Source organism: Malus domestica, chromosome 02, assembly GCF_042453785.1.
Source record: "Malus domestica chromosome 02, GDT2T_hap1".
NCBI classification, from domain to species: Eukaryota; Viridiplantae; Streptophyta; class Magnoliopsida; order Rosales; family Rosaceae; genus Malus; species Malus domestica.
Genome location: NC_091662.1, coordinates 11,710,072 through 11,727,076, shown reverse-complemented (window position 1 = coordinate 11,727,076; position 17,005 = coordinate 11,710,072). Strand labels below are relative to the sequence as shown.

The window sequence follows — 17,005 nt, the reverse complement described above, 5'->3', positions numbered from 1 at the left end:
TCAATACCATACAAACAAAACAGAATAATAACGCCCGTGAGAATAATCGAATCCAGTTTTGTACATTAACAATATTGTGTAAAAATTTAACATCATGGTCCCGTAGCTCAGTTGGTTAGAGCGTTGGTCTTATGAGCCGAAGGTCGCGGGTTCGAGCCCCGCCGGGACCACTTTTTTGTCTTTTTCTATTTTTTTACATTTTACATTTTTATTTTTGTCTACTATTTTCACTCTTCATTATTTTATGGGAAATATTTTTAAACTTTGGTTCTTCCACTCACATGCTATTATTACGTCCGATTCCCACTTACACTTATACCAGCCAATTAATCATAACCAACTATTTGCCAAATTTTAATTATTGAATGTGTGAGTTCAATGGAGAGATAGTGGTCGGTAGAGGATTGGTCGCAAAATTAATCATCGTATACGTTTAATTTAGCATTCGCGAAATACAAAATCACGTGTAAAATTAAAAATTTGGTGTTGCAATTTCTTTCTCATGAGAGATGTGGTATTAGAAATGTATGCTGAGAGAAAAAATAGTGGGGTTAATTAGGAATAAATATTTACTTTTTACAAGTGATTTTAAATTAATTAATTTTTTAAATAACTATCTTACTTTTTGAAATTAAACATTTGTTGGATCATTAGCATTAACTATTAAGTAATGATGTGCACAATAAAGGGAAACCAGTTTTCGAACTCACGTTTATTTTTTACAACAAATTTAAAGTTTAGCTTAGCTAAAATGACCTGTTTGGTGATTTAGGACTCCATAATTATATGTTCATGTTGGGCTAACGTCAATGAAATATTACATTGTTATTTGGAGTATTCTAAAAAGTTTAAGACCAAATTGAAATCACCCAAAATACTTTTTTATTTTGATACATAATTTTTGGACTTATAAGTGGCGTAATTCTAAGAGTTAAGTAGCCAAAGTTGAATTTTAAAGAATATAGTAAAGTTTTTATTTTTTGTCATATGATAGATTTTGTTAGATTAGCTATTGATGGGGTTTAAATTCACGCCGTGAATGCAAGAACTCAATACATTTCCACCATTATGGTAAAAAACCACTTGCAAGAATATAGAGCTCATTTTAAAGTGCTTTTAAAATGACTGAAAATGCTTATGGTGAAAATATTTTTAGAACAAACTTTTAGTAAGGATGCATGTAACATCTCACATCGCCCATAAAAGTGGATCCTCTATGCCTTATGTGTACATACTCATCTCTTCCTAGCATGAGACATTTTGGGAACTCATTGGCTTCGGGTTCCATCGGAACTCCGAAGTTAAGTGAGTTCGCGCGAGAGCAATCACATGATGAATGACTCACTGGGAAGTTCTCGTGTGAATTCTAAGAAACAAAATCGTGAGGGTGTGGTCAGGGCCCAAAGCGGATAATATCGTGCTACGGTGGAGTCGAGCTCGAGATGTGGTGGGGGCCCGGGTGGGGATGTAACAATGCAAGTATATCCTGAAAAAACACTTAAAGTGCTTCATAGAAAGAGCATATAACTGGTGTTTCTTACCGAAACGCACTTTCAATGCTTTTGGAACCCAAAAACATTTTCTCTAAAAGTGATGTCATTCATTTTAAAAGCACATTCAAACGAGCCCATAGTAAAGTTGAAATAAGTTCCAATAACCAACATGATCATCTCCGAATCCTTTTGGTGAGAATCCTAGGTATTCGTAAATCGTTTCCGTTTATCGTACATCGTGTGTTCAATTTTTGTCAGGTACTTTTTGTATTTAATTTTAAATAAAAATATTTAAAATAATTTATAACTGTAAAATGTATCATGAACATATATAATTGACAGATTCCGAGATCCTCACAGTGGGTCCGGATTCTTCCAATAAGCTTCACAGAAAATAAGCCTAATTCGTGTCCTTGTCCAAAGTTTTCACGGGGCTGCGTTTAAAAGTTAGTTAACGTAGCCTAAACAACGGAAACGGCGTCCTAGCTCTTTAATCGCCCCAGCCAAAAAGAACTCCGATCAAAGGACAACGACGACATGGTACACAGTGCCTATGATTCCTTCGAGCTCATCAGCGACTGCCCGACGAAGATCGAAGCCATCGAATCGTACGGACAGAAGCTCCTCATCGGCTGCTCCGATGGATCTCTCAAAATCTACGCTCCGGACTCCTCCGGCTCCGACCGCTCTCCGCCGTCCGATTACCACGGTCACAAGCTCCAGAAGGAACCGTACGCGCTGGAGAGGAACGTCGCGGGTTTCTCAAAGAAGCCCTTGGTTTCAATGGAGGTCCTGGAATCGCGAGAGCTCCTCCTTTCCCTCTCGGAGTCGATTGCGTTTCACGGCCTCCCGAACTTGGGCACCATCGCCGTGATCACGAAGGCGAAGGGCGCCAATGTCTACTCGTGGGACGACCGCAGAGGGTTCCTTTGCTTCGCCAGGCAGAAGCGGGTCTGTATTTTCCGGCACGACGGTAAATACACATGATTTTTTTAATTTCTTATTTTTTAGGAATTTCAGTTGAAAATGCTCGAATTTTGAAATGATTTGGGAATTGAATGTGTTTAGGGGGACGAGGGTTTGTGGAAGTGAAGGAATTTGGGGTTCCGGATGTGGTGAAGTCGATGTCATGGTGTGGAGAGAACATATGTATAGGGATTAGAAGAGAGTATATGATACTGAATTCTACAAATGGTGCACTGTCAGAGGTGTTTCCTTCGGGGAGGATAGCGCCGCCATTGGTGGTCTCTCTCCCTTCCGGAGAGCTTCTTCTGGGAAAGGTACTTGCTTTTGTTGTGTCTCCCATTAGGTTTGTGTTTTTCGGAATAAAAGTGCAAAATTTTTAGAGTACATCAATGTATGATTGCTGAATTTAACGGTTGGATGTGCCCGGAAGAATCCAAAGAAATTTAGCAAGTGAAAATGCAATGTATACCGTACATAGATGTATAGTAGAAGGACTCCTAAAAGCAATACTGATTAGTGATTACCGTGTTCTCGTGTTTTAGGATAATATTGGGGTTTTTGTGGACCAAAACGGGAAGCTTTGTCAAGAAGGCAGGGTTTGTTGGTCAGATTCCCCGAATGTTGTTGTTGTTCAGAAGCCATATGCAATTGCTCTGTTACCAAGATATGTGGAGGTAGGTTGGCCTCATATTCCTATAGAAAGAAGTACTTATTTCTGCTTTTAAAATTTTACAAGACACAGGTCAGGTATGCCTTCTTTTGCAGGTACGGTCGCTCCGAGATCCATATCCATTGATACAGACGGTAGTTCTTAGAAATGCTCGTCGTATTCTACAGAGCAATGATGCTGTAACTGTTGCATTAGAGAATGCTGTTTATGGTCTCTTCCCTGTTCCTCTTGGTGCTCAGGTATTCCTGATTCTCTATGTGCTAAACTTCTACGGTACATGCATGATCTTCTTTGGTAAGGAGGTGAGAATTGTGTTTTTGCCCTGCAGATTGTACAATTAACAGCATCTGGCGATTTTGACGAAGCATTGGCATTGTGTAAGATGCTTCCTCCAGAAGAAGCAAGTCTTAGAGCTGCAAAGGAGGGGTCAATTCATATGAGGTGAATAATTTCTAATTTCATTTCTCTTTTCGTTTATTTGAATAAACAAATGTATTGGTCTAAAATTGCAATAAAATTGATGTGTTTGTATTTTCATCTAACATGCATATGGTAGAAACTGACTTGTATATTAATCACAAATATAAATTGTTACATCAATGTAAGGTTAGGTCCTTTCATGTTAAGGAAAGAGTTTTGGGTTTGGAGCTATATAAGTCTGGACTCTGGAGTTGCCAATGGCCGGGCCACATGGCTGGAGAAATTTATTTGTTTAGCACACTTGGACATGTAATACTATTTTTTACTAGGTGGGGCCACATGGCTGGACAAGAAGCATAGCAAGCGATAAAGTTCTGGGTAAAATGTCTTGATTGATAATGAGGTTCATGGATACATCAATATATACAATTACATGCTCGTTGACCTTTGATAAGTCAGGAAGCGATTTGGGAAGAGACATTATAGTGATTGCTTGTATATCACGTTTATCACAGGTTATATATATGGCCTTCTGTCTTATGCACACACATGTATATATATGTATGTATATTATATGCAATTTAAAGTTGAACTACATCAGACAGTGTTTAAGTATGCCATGTAATGCTTTCTTAAAACGCTTTAAGGTGAAAATTTACCAAGCTTTTTTAAAATGCTTTTATTTGTGCGAACCAGTCAGTAGATTTGAAGAATTCATAACCTGATGCTGCATGGAATTCATGCTTGTTTTATGCCTTTTAAATTTTATATGTTAAATGAGATTGTTTTATTGTTTATAGATATGCTCATCATCTTTTTGATAATGGGGCCTATGAGGACGCCATGGAGCACTTTTTGGCATCTCAAGTGGATATAACCTATGTTCTTTCTTTGTATCCATCTATTATTCTTCCTAAGACAACTATGGTTGCTGATCCGGAGAAGCTAATGGATATTTCTGGGGATTCATTGTATCTCTCAAGAGGTTCGTCTGGTATATCAGATGATATGGAACACTCTCTGCCTTCACTACTGGAATCTGAGGAGAGTGCAGCACTCGAGTCCAAGAAAATGAGCCATAACACTCTTATGGCTCTCATAAAGTTCTTACAGAAAAAAAGATATGGCATAATTGAAAAGGCCACTGCTGAGGGGACAGAAGAGGTTGTTTTAGATGCTGTTGGAGACAATTTTGTGTCCTATGAATCTAGGTTTAAGAAATCAAACAAGGTAAACTAATTATATTTGTTTTATATACGATTCCAATATTTCAGTATGTGATCTCGTATTGATACACAAATTTCTATGGGTTATGAACGTGTGATCAGGATTTTGTGTCACTAAATGCAGCATTCTAGATTTTGTGAACACAGATATTATGACGTTTTGGTTGGAAACTAACAAATAGTCCTTTTTTTTCTTCTTTTTGGTGAGTAAGAGATATATATTATTACCATGCTGTTCCTTTATGCATTTTTAATACGAAAAATCTTAGGCTTTGGTTACTTCATTAAAGTTAGCTTGGTTACGTATGATGCACATGGTTGTCAGAAGGAACCATGCTTTGTTACATTAGATTAACCTGTTTGCAAACATGCATAACGCAACTGTCAGAAGTTAGTTTTTCTCAGTTAACTCCAATATTTGACCTTGTGTGTGTACATTTGCCCATTTGGATTTTCACAACCTGAATACATTTTTGTATATTTATATAGTTACTATCGTATATTTCAATTGTGATATCAACAACCCTCACATTATCTTTGGTATCTAAGGGGCGTGGCAGCATTCCAGTTACCTCTGGTGCTAGGGAGATGGCAGCGATCCTGGATACTGCACTACTCCAAGCTCTACTTCTTACTGGACAGGCTTCAGTGGCTTTGGAATTACTGAAAGGTCTTAACTACTGCGATGTAAAAATATGTGAGGAGATTCTCCAGAAAAATAATCACTACGCTGCTTTGTTAGAACTTTACAGGTGCAATTCAATGCACCACGAAGCTCTAAAACTCTTGCATCAATTAGTAGAGGATTCTAAATCTAACCAAGTGCAAACTGAACTTATCCAAAAGTTAAAGCCTGAGTCAATTGTTGAATATCTCAAGGTAGGTTTTCTCCATCTGATCGATGACTTTGATCTTGAATCTGCCGGTCATATTTCAGAAATTTGAATATGTTAGTGATATGAAAGCTTTATATTTCATCTGTAATTGACATTTGGAGTCTGGAATGAGATGGTAGTGTTGCAGAAATCCTTTTTAAATGATAAGTAAAAAGCACAAGTTGCCTGACCATTTTCAACTATGAAAGGCGGGCTAATTTTTTTATTTATTTCCACATTTCCTCTGAGTTTGTTTTGTTCCACTGAACACTACAAATTTTTCAGCATTACTATCATCTTATGTTTTTTCATATACTTTGTTATATATAGAACTGAAAATTGTGATCTACGGTTCAGTTTCAGAACTAAAGAACTATATTTGAATGTTTCATCCAACGGATGAAGTTTGATGTGTTATCATCGAACATAAAACTTTTCATTTTTCATTTGGAGAATAAGTTGTTTTAGGAACTTGAATATTTGCTAAGATTACTTGTTTTATCAGGAACCAAAATATGTGTAAAATACCTTAAAATATTTGACCGATTTTCTTATGTGCAGCCTCTTTGTGGGACTGATCCCATGCTGGTCCTGGAGTATTCAATGCTTGTTCTTGAAAGTTGTCCAACGCAGACAATTGAGCTCTTTTTGAATGGGAATATTCCAGCAGACCTGGTCAACTCTTACTTGAAGCAACATGCTCCAAACATGCAGGCCACATACTTAGAGTTTATGCTTGCAATGGATGAAAATGGAATCTCTGGAAATCTGCAAAATGAAATGGTAAGGATGTACACATTGTTCAAAAATAATAAGACCAATTTATTAGTTGGAATTTTAGGGTCATTTGGAATTTCCGAGAAGCTAAAAAAGTACAAAGGTAGATTTGGCAGGAAAAAGAAAAAAAAATCTCTGCTGCCAATTTCAGCTACTCTGTTGTAATTTCTGTGAATTGGTGATGCAAGTAGTATGCCGGTATTTACCAGCAAAAACTGCATTCTAATGGATTTAGTGCATGGCAGGTACATATCTATCTATCAGAAGTACTTGATTGGTATGCAGATTTAAGTACTCAGCAGAAATGGGATGAGCATACTTACTCCTCAACAAGAAAGAAATTATTGTCTGCTTTAGAGAGTATCTCAGGATATAATCCGGAGGCTTTGTTGAAACGTCTTCCAACGGATGCTTTATATGAAGAGCGTGCAATTTTGTTGGGAAAAATGAACCAACATGAGCTTGCTTTATCTCTCTATGTTCATAAGGTATTTTCTCTATGTTCACATTCTATACACAATACGTATGTATATTATATGAATCCTGTTTGAGTTGATTAAGTTCTTGACTTTTGTAGCTTCATGTTCCTGAGCTGGCACTGTCCCATTGTGATCGCGTGTATGAATCCTTGGTTCATCTACCATCTTCAAGATCTTCCGGAAATATATACCTAACTCTATTACAAATTTATCTTAATCCGAGGAAAACAACCAAGAACTTTGAGAAGCGAATTACAAATTTAGTATCACCTCAGAATATCGGTACACCAAAGGTTGGTTCTGCAAATATGGTTAAAAGTAAAGGAGGGCGTGGTGCTAAAAAAATTGCTGCAATAGAGGTGGCACCTGACATAAGAGTCAGTCAAAGTAGCGCTGACAGTAGCAAGAGTGATGGAGATGCAGAGGAATCTAGTGAGGAAGGAGGGTCGAAAATCATGCTTGATGAGGTCCTTGATTTGTTGAGCCGAAGGTGGGACAGAATAAATGGAGCTCAGGCACTCAAACTTTTGCCAAGGGAAACTAAGCTACAGGTATTCACCATACTAATTCTCAAAGAATATGATTTTATTGACCACAACACAATGTGTTTGCCAATAGTGGAAAAGAATATTTCAAATTTGTTTTTTTTTTTAAATATTTGATTAACGTATTGATGTTGATGTCTCTTTAGTCTGCTTTGTTCACGCATGGTTTTCTCCTGATATCGATGCTGAAGTTGTGTGTTATTATTGTTGATCTGCAGCACTTGCTTCCATTTATGGGACCCCTGTTGAGGAAATCCAGTGAAGCGTACAGGAACCTTTCAGTTATCAAGAGTTTGAGACAAAGCGAGAACCTGCAGGTATGCATATATCGTGCTTGGAATCTAAGTTTGGCAACGAGTAGGTATCTTGGCTTGATCTTGTTGCAGATGATACTGAACCCCTAGTTATGTGTTATAGTTTAGTCTCCATGCCGCATGTCCTTTCGTTCATTTAGTACCATCTCAAAGTGCTCATTTCAAATGCTCTTGAGGTGGTTGAGATTCCTCACCCAGTTATTTATGTTCACGATTGTAAACGTAGTTCACTACCTGAACAAATAAATGTTTATCCGAAACAGGTTAAAGATGAACTCTACGAACAAAGGAAGGGTGTGGTGAAGGTCACCAGTGACAGCATGTGCTCCCTTTGCAGGAAGAAAATAGGAACCAGTGTCTTTGCCGTATATCCAAACGGGAAAACATTAGTGCACTTTGTGTGCTTTAGAGACTCGCAAAGTATGAAAACCGTGGGCAGAGGATCGCCGCTATGGAAGATATGAAAATCAAGCATTCACGTGGCTAAAAGAAAGCTTTCCTCCACTTTCGGTTAGCAAATGCTGAAATTCATGCACGAGTCTCGGCTTTAAGGAAGTGGTTTAACTCTGCACTTTGCCGGGCACTCCAAGCATTCCGGGTTTTGCTAGTTTTGCTCTAAGTGGCTACTACCGTGTGCGATGTTTGGAGGAGGCTTGTAGATTGTGAGAGTGAGGTTGTGAGTTTTCGTTGTTGGTTATTTATAGCTTTCTTTGTAAAGATTGTAAAATGTAAAACCGGTCTTGTTATCGAGTTAACAAAACCCGAGCAGAAATGAGTTACGTCAGTTAGTCACGTCAATCTGCCCGTCGTTTTGCATCCGAGGTTGAATTCTTCTTCCGTAATTTAGAATCGTTTAGAATTTAAAAGATGCAATTAACAAAAAACGCAAGAATAATTAAGATGGAATATGATTGTTAGGCGATAACATTAGCATTGTCAACAGAATTCAACATTTTCCTACTCGACTTTTTGGCGGTTAAACGGTAAACGGCAACTCCAACCCGGGAGCCAAGGCACGGGGGGTCCACGTGCAAGACCTCCACCTCGAAAAGCTTCCTGGCTTTCTTGAAGAAAGCCGAGTCCTTCTTCCACCGCCTCATGTGGGCCATCACAAACACCCTTCCCTCCTCCTCCGTCTCACCTGACATCAGCAAACGCAGCGTATTAAGCAACGGCTCGTAGAGATGATCGTGATACACTACATCCGAGGCTAGAATAAGATCAAACTCCCGCCCAATCTTCTCTACGTCCGCCGCTTCCCCCCACCTCAGCGCCGCCACGTGGACCACCCCACCGTTAGCTGCCAATACGGAGGCGTTTGCTTCCACGTTGAATAACAGGTTAGGAATGACGTGGGGGAGGTCAGTTACCGTGACGGTAGCCCCGAGCGTGGCTGCGGCGGCGATTCCGACGATGCCGGTCCCGGAGCCGAGCTCGAGGATTCTGTGAGGGCGCTGCCTCGAGTCCAACGCCGAGAGTGTGGGGCCCAGTGGTCCGGTGCTGGGGTCACGACGGTGCCCGTCGAGGAGCGTGAGGAGCGTGGTGGCGGGCGGCCAGAGCTGGAAGGAGATGCCTTGAGACCGGAGCTCCCGGATGAAGACGACCGAGTTGATGGAATGGAGGCAATGCTGAGTCGATGGAAGGAGCGTAGCGGTCTCGGGGATCAGTATTGCATCGTCTTCAGAATCACCGCCTTCTTGAGCCGCCATTGATGATGCGCCGCCGCCGATGATTCTGGTTGCGACTCGACTTCAAGTGCACTAGGGTCTAGGGCTTGTTTGGCTCACTATTTGATATTTACACTTTTTATGCCGCCAAGTTGCGCGGATTTGGATCTCCAGCCATGCGTCCCCACAGGAATTTACGAATAGGCCCCTACCGATGTACATAATTACAAGGGACCAGGCCGGCGTGGATCTTAAGCCAGTTCTCATCTGTGCAGTCTGCAAATTCACTGAAAAAAAGATTTTCTTGTTTCTGGAGAAGATGATCCGATCGGTGATGGTGATAAACACGCAGGGGAAGCCTCGCCTTTCCAAGTTCTACGAATTTCAGGTCACCTCCTCCTCTTTCCATTTTTCAATATTTATTTTTTCTGTAATTTTATTTATTTATTTCTTAATTATTACGATTGTTGTGTGAAAATGGCTGGCTTTCCAATTTCTGAGGGCAGCCTGTGGAGAAGCAACAGGAACTTATAAGCAGCGTCCATGGAGGTTCTCTCTCTCTCTCTACTGTGATTTATATTTTATTTACTGCATAAATCAATGTGGATGTTAGCTTGACTCTCAATTTGTTGTGATTTTTTTTTAAAATTCAAATTAGGTTTTCATGTTGATTTTCCTTTTCCACAGTGTTGTCCGGTAGAGCTGAGAATGTGAGCAATTTCGTGGATGCTGAGTCTATTTTCGGCCCGGTATTTTGGCAAATCTTCCCTCAAATTATTCCTGTTTATAAAGTTTCTGGATGATCTGAAATTGGTAAAATTTGAATAAGAAACAGTCCTTGTATCCGGGACGACGGTTATTCAAATCGGCTGTCTGAATCATTTCCTTTCTTGAGCAGGATACTCGCCTTGTGTACAAGCACTTTGCAACTTTGTACATCGTCTTTGTGTTCGATAGCTCTGAAAACGAGCTTGCCATGCTCGACCTCATACAAGGTACCTAGCATTATCCATGTTATATAGCTGCTACTCAATTGCAAGGTTTCGAATTCACAAGATACCGCACCTTTGAAGAGCATTCACAAGTTGATTGATTGCAATCAGAAGATATCGGGAAAGTTTTTTACGGTTGAAAAGTGGAATGTTGATGAATTTTGCTTGCAGAAACCTTATGGTTACAGTTAATATGTCATGACTCATGAGAAATGAGGATTACTGTGTATATGGTCGTGACTTGAACAACAGACTATGATAAGATCCAACATGGCAATGATTAGCTTGTTTCTCAAAGTTAATGCTTGTGCTTTCTTGTGCTAAGGGTTGCTTTGATTGAATGAGTTGCTTACTTCGATTCTCATTCCTTCAGTATTTGTGGAAACATTGGACAAATGCTTCAAAAATGTATGCGAGCTTGACGTGGTTATCAATTACAGCAAGGTAAAGATGCTCCCTTCGTTTTGGTGTGAGTAACGTTTACTTGTGATCTGTTGCGTGTATTTTGATACTCCGAGTAATGTGAAACATTATTTGGTTTTGCTTTGTGATTTGACTCTGTTGCACAAAAGGGTGGGTGTCAGGTTACATACATTATTGTTTTAGGAAGTGTCGCCGAATAAAATGTTTGTGATCTGGCTTCACCAAACCATTTTCATTGAACCGTGCTTCAATTAGTTTTATCTTCGTTCTCAGATGCATACCGTATTGGATGAGATCATTTTTGGAGGTCAAGTGCTGGAAACAAGTTCAACTGAAGTTATGAAGGCCGTCGAAGAAATCTCAAGGTGGTGTCTCTTCTCCCCCTCCCTCCCCCTATCCCCTCCTTGTATCTGTTGCTGACTATTTCGATGTCTGATTGCTTATGTTAATTTGAACTTTTGGTGCAGGTTAGAAGCAGCCTCAAATGCCATCTCACTGGTCCCAAAATCTGTTTCCGCCTGGCGGAGTCGATAGTTTGCAGTTTTGATGTCACACCGAGGCCGAGCCTCCAAAGTTTCTTTGATAGGAATCACTGCAGAGCTCTTGCAATATTAGTGCGATGTTTGTGAGTATTTGGATGCTTGATGGATGGCTGAATACTTGGATGAAAAAAAGAACAAGGAAACATGCGACAATCTTGAGTTATCGGCATTATATCTTCTGTTTTCTTGAGCTGTTGAGCATGTGTTTCTTTGGTTTCGAGTCTTTCAGACATCGCTTGTATCAAAAGATAATTAACAGAAACAGGTACAATGCAGTCTCGTATTGTTCGACGAAGATACAAGATACAAACACAATGTGGAATGCCTGAAATTTTCGGCATACCCGAAACATAAGAAATTGGAACCAGTCAGATTGGTACCTGGTTAAGACACAAATCTCAAAATCATTTTAATGGCTTGTTCACATCTTCAAGAACTACGCGTGCAGCATTACGCCCGGGTGCCCCCATCACACCGCCCCCGGGGTGGGTTCCGCTCCCACACAAATACAGCCCCTTGAGTGGCGTTCTGTAATTTGACCTGTACGTTTATACCAAAATAACACAAAACAGATAGACTTTTTACACAAGCAAACATAAGGCATAGCTATAGCAGGAAGTTTATGTCCCAAGCAAAATCGGATACGTCGGAAGATTTACCATCCTTTCACAGGTCGCATGAGGAAGAGCGAATCCAATCCCATAGCACCATGGAAGATATTCCCTCCTGTCAAGAAACATTTGCAAATCGGTGTGAGTTTTTGGATGCTGCATGACAAACTTCACATCTCCATATTGTGACGTTCAATGGCTGCCACTTCCGGCCAATGCCCTTATATCATTTATGGTGAACTAAACTTGGCCGAACCATCTGCGGCTCTGCCTACATTTCTACAAAGATTTGAGTTTTGATGTACCTGTCAAACCAATTTCCCTTTCAAGGTCTGGCGGAGTCAACATGTCGTAACCAATAATTGATGAACTAAACCCAGGTGCATATTCATCAATCAAGCTATAACATTTTCGTGCAAACGATTCCTGCAAAGGTACGATGCCATTTGAAAGAACTAGTCAGAGGCCCAGAGCGGAGATTTCTGTGTCACCACAAAATTATTCCATCAAAAGTGACGAAAAAGAGTTGACGCCTCGTCTAGAAAGAAAAAGAAAGATAAAAGAAGAAATGAAAAACTCACTCTGTAAACAGTATCTCCCCAGTGGCCATCTGAGGGACTATATGGTGTGTATTGAATAAACAAGTTGATCACATGCTTGCCTACAAAGAGTTGGATTATGTCGATCTGAGAACTAGAATGCTTTCTATGAGGAACGAGACAATATGAATGCATTTTTAAGGCGAAGTAGTTTTACGTACCAGGTGGAGAAATAGTTTTGTCGAGTACAGAGGGAATTGTCATCTCAATAACTGGTCTGTTTGATGGCAATCCATTGACAGCATCTTGACAGGCTGAGTTAATCTCCTCCATGCTTTAGAAGAGAGACGGAAACGATATGAAAAAGCACTGCATGTGGAACCAAATAAACCACACAGTGAGATAATAGCTTACCTCTCAGAACCAATGTGAATGGTGCCCACATGCTGAGGACCTGCATCGGGATGACCTAAATTGCAACTTTTGAACTGGGGCAATGCATCAACCGCTAAATTTATTTTTGTAGTTCCCTGCCGATAGGTAAGTAACCTCAAGTTATAGTAAAGATAGTAATTGGAAAATTAAGAAGAATGACACAGAAAAAGAAGGAATAAAGGGAGCTTACAGCGCTGTAATCAGAGTACTTAATTGCACGGACGAAATCAGGAGGAAGAGCATTATCTGGTACCAATTCCTGTGTCATATAATGGAAACCTATAATATAGATTAAAATCCATTTGATATAAAAGAAATTTAAAGGTTTACACAGGTGTTATTTCCCATCTAGTTTCTCACAGAACAAGTCGTCTCTTATATTTGAACTTACATACGCAGGCCCGGTGTTTTACCTTGAATGTTTTGTAAGGGGTTGCATTTGATAAAACAATTGAAGAATGCACCTGTGAGCCATCAGTCAGCAAAACCTACAACAAGACATGTAAACAATATCCAACAAGTTAGATTTAAGTTTCAAGACTACCTCACTACTACCTCATTTAGGAAGCAAGAAGAAACTAACCCCGTCCGCAGTGCCAGAGTCATTAATCAATAATTGCTGAACCTGAAGAACAAGATTGAAAACATAATCTACAAAGTCATACAGACAGACAATAGATGCAAAAAGTTTGAGAACTGAAACATGAACTAATCCTAACTCCTTTAGGGACATAAATACCTCTGCACATGTTACAATATGAGCCCCAGCTTCCTTAGCGGCATTAGCAATAGCCAAGGATACTGAACCCATCCCACCTTCAACATACCTGTACGGAAAGTTCGTTTTCCAATACTAAGAGAAAGTTTAAACAGTGATGAACAAAAATTGTTTAAACGAAAATTCAAGCTGGAGTATAACATATGAATGCTAACAGCAATGCATTTATCCAAGAATTTCTATCAAAGTATCATGTGAAACTAATTTTGAAAAATAGAGGGCAGAGACATGTCAAGCAAGCAATAGAGTAACTTACGACCAAATTCCACGCTCACCATCAGTTTCTCCCATCACATGATGTAGCAGAACATATCCACTCCCAGGTGTATGTACACTTCCCTGCATAAGAATCCAAGGCGGAGAGGCAGAAAAGTAACTAAACAGTGCAAATAATATAGTAGGATAGTCCCTTCGAGAAAAAAAAAATACAAAATGTGCAGTATGTATGATAAGTATTTAGAAATTTGAAGTGATGAATCTCCAGCCGTTCATAATGACTCTTACCGTAGTTCCTATTACAGCATCCGTTGCAAGGGTTGCCTTCAGAACTTCTGCCTGTAAAAAGCTAAATGACTCGATCATGTAGATATGACTAATATGCATAAAAATTCACAAGGTTTGAACTTTGAACTAATCATTGATGTAGAAATGACTTGATCACCTCAAACCAGTTATTCAAAACCTTCGAAGCCGGGGATAGCAAAAGGTCCATAAACTCGCTGCCAAAGCCAATAATTACACAATCATAAAGCCGAAATCTTTACCAGGAAATCAATTAGCCCTACCTCCATAACCATAGTAATTAATGCTGGTTCGAGCTAACATTATTAGGAAAATGAATGGTTCTTACACAAAGTCCTTTTGGCCTAAGGCGGCCGCTTGTCTCAGACACCGAGCCCAAAACATGGAATTGTGCATCTTATTCTTGAACCGATCACTAACACTACAAGATGACTCGCATTGCAAAGATTCAGGAGGAGCTGAATCCAGCAAGGGGTCCATAAATTCACAAAATTTCTCCAGCTGAGTCTCATATCTGTACAATCAATTTATTCAAAACCAACACACAGATAACGGAATACGGAATACGGAATACGGAATACGGATAGTACAAGTATAAACCTTGGATAAGCATCGGCGTCCTGTTTGGAGAATTTGGAAATCTCAGAGTGGTTAAGGTCCTTGTTTGGCCCCAAAAGAAGATATCTTCCATCCAAACAGGGCGTAAAGGACGAAGGACTCCTCTTCAGCAGCTTCATTCCATGCCGCGCCAGCTCTAATTCCCTGTTAGAAGGAGGCGTAAGGCATTGTTTGGTTGAAAATTAAATTATTCAAGCATTTCTACGATGCAAACCGCACAAACAGATAATTGAAGAGATGATCAGATGCGGGGGGTGTTACTTGATGATGGAGGGGCGGAGGAGGCTCTGGAGGTAGCTACACCGAGAGAACTTGAAGCCCGGAACCAGCTCCTCTGTGACGGCGGCACCGCCGATCACGTGGCGCCGCTCAAGGACGGCGACGGATAGGCCGGAGCGTGCGAGGTATGCGGCGGCAGTGAGGCCGTTGTGGCCGCCGCCGATGACGAGAGCGTCCCATTTCTTGTCCTTCAACGCGGTTGTAGCGGCGGCGGTCCCGGTGGTGCTGCTAAAGCTCCTTCGCCACATTTTGTCTCTGGTGGGACGGGAATGGGAGTCTGGCTTTCGCTGATTGCCTTCTGGTTAAACTAGTAGTAGTGCTTGCTGCTTAGTGATTTGCTTAATCAGATTTTCATGTATAATAATAAGAATTAGTGTTGCAATTAAAAATTAAAATGGTGCTTTACAGGCAATCCCCTCGTCGTTTTTTCTGGTAATTAATTTGATTAAATCTAATGTTTAACGGCAGTCTGCTTTCAGTTTACTGAGCAAGACGAAATGCTGCGGTTCGTCAAGAGTGTGCAAACCTCAACCGTTTGATGCATTGTGGGGCCTTACCTGATCAACGGTACCTGATTGTTTACCTTTAAAAGAGAGGAGAGCAAATCACACGGTTAATTTGGACCATTGTTCCCCTTTGGGCCTCCCACCTCCACTCAACCCAAACTACTGGGACGGACCTGGTCCCCATTGGGCTAGGCCTTTTTTTGTTTTTTAAATAAGAGACATTATACTTTAGTGCACTTTCATGTTCAGATGCATAAGGGACAACGCATCTATTCTAGCCAATTTAGTTTTGTTAACATCTGCTGATTTAGAAGTTTAAATGAAGGGAACTTTAACGAAAATCTCTGGTACTGTTTACTTTAACGAACAATCATATTTTTACACTAAAAAGTCAATTCTTGTACTATTCATTTTACTCTTTATTTTGTCTTTATCGTTAAAACTCAAAGTTTTCAAACCCCTTTCATTAGTTTTCCTTTAAATGAAGGGAACTTTAACAAAATTTTCAGTACTGTTCACTTTAATGAAAAACCATATTTTTACACTAAAAAGTCAATCATGGTACTATTCATTTTACTCTTTATTTTGTCATTATCATTATAACTCAAAGTTTTCAAACTTTTTTCATTAGTTTTCCTTTAAACGAATGGTATGTTTACTTTGTTGGAATCAACAAAAAAATATTTTGATTCCCTACTTCTTATAACTAACACATCTGATTTAGAGTTTAAATCTGAATTTTACATATGCAGTTTTGTCTCTAGTGGAGACGACTCCACCGGTGGACATGAGCCGACGGTTGCCTTCGTTTTTTAAGCAGTGTTTGTTTCGTATGTACGCGTCTAGCGTGTGATGTATTGCCTGGTAAGTGATGTGTCCTCACTTGTGCTATTGCTTGCCGGCAGGGACTTTGCATGTGTCTCGATGTATATAGGGGTGTGTTCGGTTTAATTTGGTTCAATTTTTTTTGTCAAAAACAAAACCGAAACTTCGGTTGGGTTCAATTTTCTATCGGTTTTTTTTGGTTCAGTTTTCAGTTTAATTTTGTTTGGTTCGGTTTTGGTTTTTATTTTATTTTATAAAACTTGATCTTTTTTTAATATAGAATTTAGAAAAGAGGCTTACATTGGTAGACTAATAATGAAAAAATGGGGAAAGTGGAAAAGTGGGAAGGCAGTTATACATATACAAGATTATATAAACCAATCATATTTTATCAACAACCTCAATTGCAAAGAAAAATCACCGTATTCATTCAAAAAGTAAACAAATAAAGAAACTATTATAAGTTCCAAAGCCTTCCAAAACTTTCCTCTGTAACCAATGAA

The 17,005-nt window shown here is 39.6% G+C and overlaps 4 protein-coding genes and 1 non-coding gene across 6 annotated transcripts; 3 read left to right on the top strand and 2 right to left on the bottom strand.

Annotated features, from left to right (window-relative positions):
* Positions 1-96: 96 nt before the first annotated feature.
* On the top strand, positions 97-170 carry TRNAI-UAU (transfer RNA isoleucine (anticodon UAU)). The gene has a single exon. It is a non-coding gene; the product is annotated as a tRNA-Ile (tRNA).
* Positions 171-1,854: 1,684 nt separating this feature from the next.
* Positions 1,855-8,563, top strand: LOC103407101 (vacuolar sorting protein 39-like). Its single transcript, XM_008346052.4, has 12 exons — positions 1,855-2,466; positions 2,562-2,773; positions 3,002-3,133; positions 3,225-3,368; positions 3,458-3,570; positions 4,350-4,779; positions 5,325-5,654; positions 6,212-6,433; positions 6,673-6,915; positions 7,005-7,457; positions 7,670-7,768; positions 8,029-8,563. The coding sequence occupies exons 1-12, from the start codon at positions 2,031-2,033 to the stop codon at positions 8,227-8,229; spliced, it is 3,015 nt and encodes a 1,004-aa protein (XP_008344274.2). The 5' UTR covers positions 1,855-2,030; the 3' UTR covers positions 8,230-8,563.
* Positions 8,564-8,657: 94 nt separating this feature from the next.
* Positions 8,658-9,474, bottom strand: LOC103407100 (uncharacterized). Its single transcript, XM_008346051.4, has one exon. It carries the CDS (start codon positions 9,472-9,474, stop codon positions 8,680-8,682), a length of 795 nt encoding a protein of 264 aa, XP_008344273.2. The 3' UTR covers positions 8,658-8,679.
* Positions 9,475-9,646: 172 nt separating this feature from the next.
* Positions 9,647-11,664, top strand: LOC103407099 (AP-3 complex subunit sigma-like). Its single transcript, XM_008346050.4, has 7 exons — positions 9,647-9,820; positions 9,939-9,981; positions 10,120-10,181; positions 10,331-10,427; positions 10,798-10,868; positions 11,121-11,212; positions 11,315-11,664. The coding sequence occupies exons 1-7, from the start codon at positions 9,647-9,649 to the stop codon at positions 11,379-11,381; spliced, it is 606 nt and encodes a 201-aa protein (XP_008344272.2). The 3' UTR covers positions 11,382-11,664.
* Positions 11,626-15,637, bottom strand: LOC103407098 (uncharacterized). 2 transcript variants are annotated; one of them, XR_003767830.2, is made up of 16 exons: positions 15,154-15,616; positions 14,875-15,036; positions 14,603-14,788; positions 14,414-14,471; positions 14,257-14,307; positions 14,009-14,091; positions 13,714-13,801; positions 13,558-13,599; positions 13,388-13,462; positions 13,165-13,233; positions 12,954-13,069; positions 12,761-12,873; positions 12,582-12,661; positions 12,306-12,482; positions 12,049-12,115; positions 11,626-11,929 (listed from the first exon to the last, which is right to left on the bottom strand). XR_003767830.2 is itself a non-coding variant. In XM_008346049.4 (16 exons), the coding sequence occupies exons 1-16, from the start codon at positions 15,417-15,419 to the stop codon at positions 11,794-11,796; spliced, it is 1,713 nt and encodes a 570-aa protein (XP_008344271.2). In that variant the 5' UTR covers positions 15,420-15,637; the 3' UTR covers positions 11,626-11,793. The 2 variants fall into 2 exon arrangements, 1 of the variants encoding a protein (XP_008344271.2); XM_008346049.4 differs by having other exon boundaries at positions 12,306-12,426; positions 15,154-15,637.
* Between the last annotated feature and the right edge of the window lie 1,368 nt (positions 15,638-17,005).

What these genes read in the sequence shown, in the direction of transcription:
- LOC103407100 (XM_008346051.4), bottom strand. Translation starts at nt 9,474, where the DNA reads ATGGCGGCTCAAGAAGGCGGTGATTCTGAAGACGATGCAATACTGATC.
- LOC103407099 (XM_008346050.4), top strand. Translation starts at nt 9,647, where the DNA reads ATGTACATAATTACAAGGGACCAGGCCGGCGTGGATCTTAAGCCAGTT. An exon ending in CCAAGTTCTACGAATTTCAG is followed by an intron (nt 9,821 to 9,938) that starts GTCACCTCCTCC and finishes TTCTGAGGGCAG; the next exon opens with CCTGTGGAGAAGCAACAGGA. An exon ending in CTGAGTCTATTTTCGGCCCG is followed by an intron (nt 10,182 to 10,330) that starts GTATTTTGGCAA and finishes TTTCTTGAGCAG; the next exon opens with GATACTCGCCTTGTGTACAA.
- LOC103407098 (XM_008346049.4), bottom strand. Translation starts at nt 15,419, where the DNA reads ATGTGGCGAAGGAGCTTTAGCAGCACCACCGGGACCGCCGCCGCTACA. An exon ending in ATTCACATTGGTTCTGAGAG is followed by an intron (nt 12,874 to 12,953) that starts GTAAGCTATTAT and finishes TCTCTTCTAAAG; the next exon opens with CATGGAGGAGATTAACTCAG. An exon ending in CAAAACTATTTCTCCACCTG is followed by an intron (nt 12,662 to 12,760) that starts GTACGTAAAACT and finishes AACTCTTTGTAG; the next exon opens with GCAAGCATGTGATCAACTTG.
- LOC103407101 (XM_008346052.4), top strand. Translation starts at nt 2,031, where the DNA reads ATGGTACACAGTGCCTATGATTCCTTCGAGCTCATCAGCGACTGCCCG. An exon ending in GAGAGCTTCTTCTGGGAAAG is followed by an intron (nt 2,774 to 3,001) that starts GTACTTGCTTTT and finishes CTCGTGTTTTAG; the next exon opens with GATAATATTGGGGTTTTTGT. An exon ending in CAAGGGAAACTAAGCTACAG is followed by an intron (nt 7,458 to 7,669) that starts GTATTCACCATA and finishes GTTGATCTGCAG; the next exon opens with CACTTGCTTCCATTTATGGG.